Genomic DNA, 3,776 nt, shown 5'->3' with positions numbered 1-3,776 from the left:
TGAGAAGGGGGAAGGCGTGGGGTGGCATGGGGACCTGCCAGGGAGAAGCACCTCTTCACCTGAGACATTCAGCGTTGGGTGCAGGGTCTCCCCTTGCTTACAAGGTGGGTTTCTAGACTGGCCACCTCCAACCATTGAGGCAGGGGCTCTGCGGTCTGCTGTGAATCTTTTGTGCCAGAGCACCTGCAGGGGAGCATCTTATGAAAGCAACAGGTGGGTCACTGCAGAGAGCCACCTATCTCCTTTTCAGGGACCCAGGGGAGGCAGAGAGACCAGGCTAGCACCCCAACTCCACCACTCTGTAGCTACCTCTCTGCGCCTCAGTTTCCCCATCTGGAACAGAGTTCCCCGCGTGGCCCTCAAGCATGGGTCTTACTTTTTCTAACAGAATGGGGAACTCGCCCCGTAAGAAAAGTTTTGCTAAAAGGCAAGACTAGGAAAGGGCAGAGCATGTCGGAAACTCAGCATTTTACCCTTTCTGGAACAAACAACAGAAAAAAGGCTGCACACTCCAGAAAGATTAGCTAAAACCTCAGAAGTTTCCAGAAGAAGGTAAGCTTTTTTTTTTTTTTTTTTCCAGGCCAGTGGCAGCCACGTCAGTGGGACCGGCACTTTCCCCAGCTCTGGGGAAAAGGAGGCAATTTATGGCTCAAGGAACAACCTTAAAATAACCCTCCCTCAGTCCTAAAATGCAGTGTTTAAATTTATAGAAAAAGCCACAGGTTCCTGGCAGCTGGGGGCTGCAGCTGGCAACTCCAGTGCTAGCTGGGGCAGGATCACACTTCATAGCCAGGCTGCCACCATCCAAGCTGTTTGCCTCCACCCCCAGCCCCTCCCAAGTGCCCCAAGTCCCCAGCATCGAAGCAGCCAGACCAGTGCTGTGATTTTTTTTCAAAAGATGCAAAACTTTTTTTTTTTTAAATTAAAAAACAGCAAAAGTCTTATAAAAACGATCCAGGCAGCCAAAAATGCCCACCTGTCTCCCTATTTACAGTAATACAATTATCTGTCACAGTGACTGTACAATATTATAAAAAATGTCGCAGGCAGGCAGTTCGCAAGCAGTACAAATTAAGGGGGCATTTTTCACAAGGCATCAATCCTCGATCCTCTAGTGTAGACCTGGCAGGAGAAAAGACGACACTTAATTATTGCACCATTTTGAAAACAAAACTCGTCAAAGAGGATTGTGAGCTCTCAGTCACAGATGGCGGCTGGGGCGGTGGCGTCGTCGTCGTCTGGGGAATCCTCTTGCGGCCACGCTGTGCCCAGCCCGGTCCTCTGGGTCCAATAAATACCACTCACAGTTTGGAAGGGGGCCGCGCCCGGCGCGTGGGACCCGCCACGGCCGCGCGCAGGTGGGCGGGGGCGTCTGGGCTACATATGCCGCTTCATGTGCAGCGCCAGGTGGTCGGAGCGTGAGAAGGCACGGTCACACAGGTGGCACTGGAATGGCCGGTGGCCCGTGTGTTTGCGGTAGTGGCGCGTGAGCTCGTCTGAGCGCGCAAACTTCCAGCCACAGCCGTCCCAGTTGCAGTGGTAAGGCTTCTCGCCTGCGGTGAGGGGACGACAGCGGACATCAGTTTCCCCCCAGAAACACCAATCACGGACACTCGCCCAGAGAGTCGCTACTCCCGCGCGCGCGCAATCTATCCCTAACCAGCGCCCCGAAGCGCCCCCCACCACCGATCACGTTTTGAGTCCCTTAGAGATCCAAGGCACAAGTTCCCCACTCCCCACCGTCCTGATCCTTGTCCCTAGGGGCCCGAAGAGCGCACTTGTTCACTCCCCAGTGTTTCCAGCCACGCCCCCAGAGGGGTGCTGAGCGCGCACTCTCTGTCCAACATTCTGAGATACAAATTCTTCCACGGTTTCCTAAGCGTACACCCCTTCCCTAAGGCTCTGAGCCACGCCCCCAGAAGGGTCCTAAGCGTGCACCATCCCCCAACTTTCTAAGACACGGCGTCTCCCTAAAGTGTCTAAGCGCGCGCCCCCTCCCCAACTTCCTGGGCCTCGACCCCAGGGATTCTGAGCCAGGTCCCCAGCGGATCCTCAGCGTGCGCCCCCAGCCCAACGCTCGGAGACCGTCCCCCGCAGCCACGCCCCCTGGAGGTTTTGTAAGTGCGTCCCCCGGCCCAACCTCCTGGGCCACGCCCCCCTAGGGTGGGTTCCTGAGTGTCCACCGTCTCCGCAGCCTCCCGAGCCCCACCCTCGGGGGGTTCCTAATTCCCGTCCACGCGCCTGCCTGGAGTCGCGCCTTCGCCCCGCCCGGCCGCGCGCCCACCTGTGTGCGTGCGCAGGTGCGCCTTGAGGTGGGAGCTCTTGGTGTAGGTCTTGCCGCAGCCGGCGTAGCTGCAGGTGTGGGTGGCGGTGCGCTTGCGGGGCCAGGAGCGGCGGCCGCGCTTGGGCTTGGCCTCCAGCAGCTCCAGCGGGGAGGCGGGCGGCGTGAGCAGCCCGCGGGGGGCGGGGGGCGCCAGGCCCATGGCGGCGGCGGCGGCCGCGTCGTCGAAGAGACCGAAGGTGGCGGGCGCGGGCGGCGCGTAGTGCAGGCCGGGCCCGGGCGCGCCGAAGCCGGGGCCGCCGAAGGGCGGTGGGAAGGGGGTGCGCGGGCCGGGCGCGGGCAGACGCGCGGGGCCGTCGGGGCTGAGCGGCGGCGTGTCGGGGGGTGGCGGGGGGCGGCCCCGGGGGCCTCGCAAGCACGCGGTTCCCGGGCCCGGGGCGCACTCCCGCTTGAGGCAGCGAGGCCCGCGGGCCAGGCCGGGCGCGCAGCCGTAGCCGCCGCCGCCGTCCGGCTCGGGGGGCTCGGCCTTGACCAGGCGGCCGGGGGGCGCGAGCAGAAAGCGACCGTGTAGCGCCGGCCCCGGCGGCGCGTCCAGCTCGGGCCGCAGCAGCTCGGACACCAGGCCACCCGTGGGGGCGCCGTAGGGGGGCGGCGCGCTGGGCTCCGGGTAGTAGAACGCGGGCGGCGGGGGAGGCGGCGGCGGCTCCGGGGCGGCCTCGGCGCCCAGGCCGTCCAGCCCCATGGAGAGGATGAAGTCCAGCACGCTGTTGAGGTCGTCGTCGGTGCCGCCTGCCTCGGGCTCTGCGCGCTGCCAGCGCTGCGGGCAACAGAGCGCGGGTGTGAGCGCGAGAAGGGGCTCGGGGGTCGCCTCCTGCCGCCCCCGGCGCCCGCGTTCTACCACTCTGAGCCCGCGGTCCCCGCCGCCCGCCTTCGGCTACCCTGAGCCCACAATCCCCGCCTTCGCGTGCTGCTACCCCGCAGCCCACGTTCTACTACCCCGAGCCCGCCGCCCGCGGTCCTTGCCGCCCTCACCTCCTGCAGGCCGCGCTCTCGGCACGGGCTGGCGAAAGTGGAGAAGGACGGCAGGATGGGTTCGCTCAGCGCCATGGCCGGGACCCGGGGCGGACGCGGACTGAGGACACCGGTGAGCAGCTGCCCGGGGCCGGGCTGGTCGGGGCGAGGGCGGGTGGGGACAGTTCTGCGGGCCGCGGCCGGGCCCGCCCCAGCCTTATAGGCTCGGCGCGCGGGGGCCGGGCCAAGGCGGCGGCGGCGGAAACGCGTCCCGGATGGGGACGAGCTCCGGGCGCAGCCTAAATTTAGCCGCGGTATATAAGCCGGCGGGCGGCGGCGGCCGCGGCCACTGCGGCAGCCCTGGCCCTGCGCTGTGGGTCCGGCCCCTCGCGCGCAGCCAGGCCGCGCCCCCAGTCCGGGCCCGCCCCCGCCTGTCTCCCGGGCGACGGCGTCAACACGCGCTGCACAACAGCGGCGTGACGCC

At 65.3% G+C, this 3,776-nt stretch overlaps 1 protein-coding gene across 1 annotated transcript; it reads right to left on the bottom strand.

The window, feature by feature from the left end:
* Window positions 1–891: 891 nt before the first annotated feature.
* On the bottom strand, window positions 892–3,570 carry KLF2 (KLF transcription factor 2). Its single transcript, XM_063111197.1, has 3 exons — window positions 3,314–3,570; window positions 2,285–3,098; window positions 892–1,553 (listed from the first exon to the last, which is right to left on the bottom strand). The coding sequence occupies exons 1-3, from the start codon at window positions 3,386–3,388 to the stop codon at window positions 1,378–1,380; spliced, it is 1,065 nt and encodes a 354-aa protein (XP_062967267.1). The 5' UTR covers window positions 3,389–3,570; the 3' UTR covers window positions 892–1,377.
* Window positions 3,571–3,776: the final 206 nt, after the last annotated feature.

The sequence above is a fragment of the Cynocephalus volans genome, chromosome 10 (assembly GCF_027409185.1).
Source record: "Cynocephalus volans isolate mCynVol1 chromosome 10, mCynVol1.pri, whole genome shotgun sequence".
Lineage (NCBI taxonomy): Eukaryota > Metazoa > Chordata > Mammalia > Dermoptera > Cynocephalidae > Cynocephalus > Cynocephalus volans.
This window is presented reverse-complemented; position numbering and strand designations above follow the sequence as displayed.

Bases quoted from the DNA above. Each gene is read 5' to 3' on its own strand.
- KLF2 (XM_063111197.1), bottom strand. From the start codon at position 3,388: ATGGCGCTGAGCGAACCCATCCTGCCGTCCTTCTCCACTTTCGCCAGC. The intron at 3,099-3,313 runs GTGAGGGCGGCA...TGTTGCCCGCAG, and splicing joins GAGAGCGCGGCCTGCAGGAG to CGCTGGCAGCGCGCAGAGCC. The intron at 1,554-2,284 runs GTGGGCGCGCGG...CCCTCACCGCAG, and splicing joins GCACCTGCGCACGCACACAG to GCGAGAAGCCTTACCACTGC.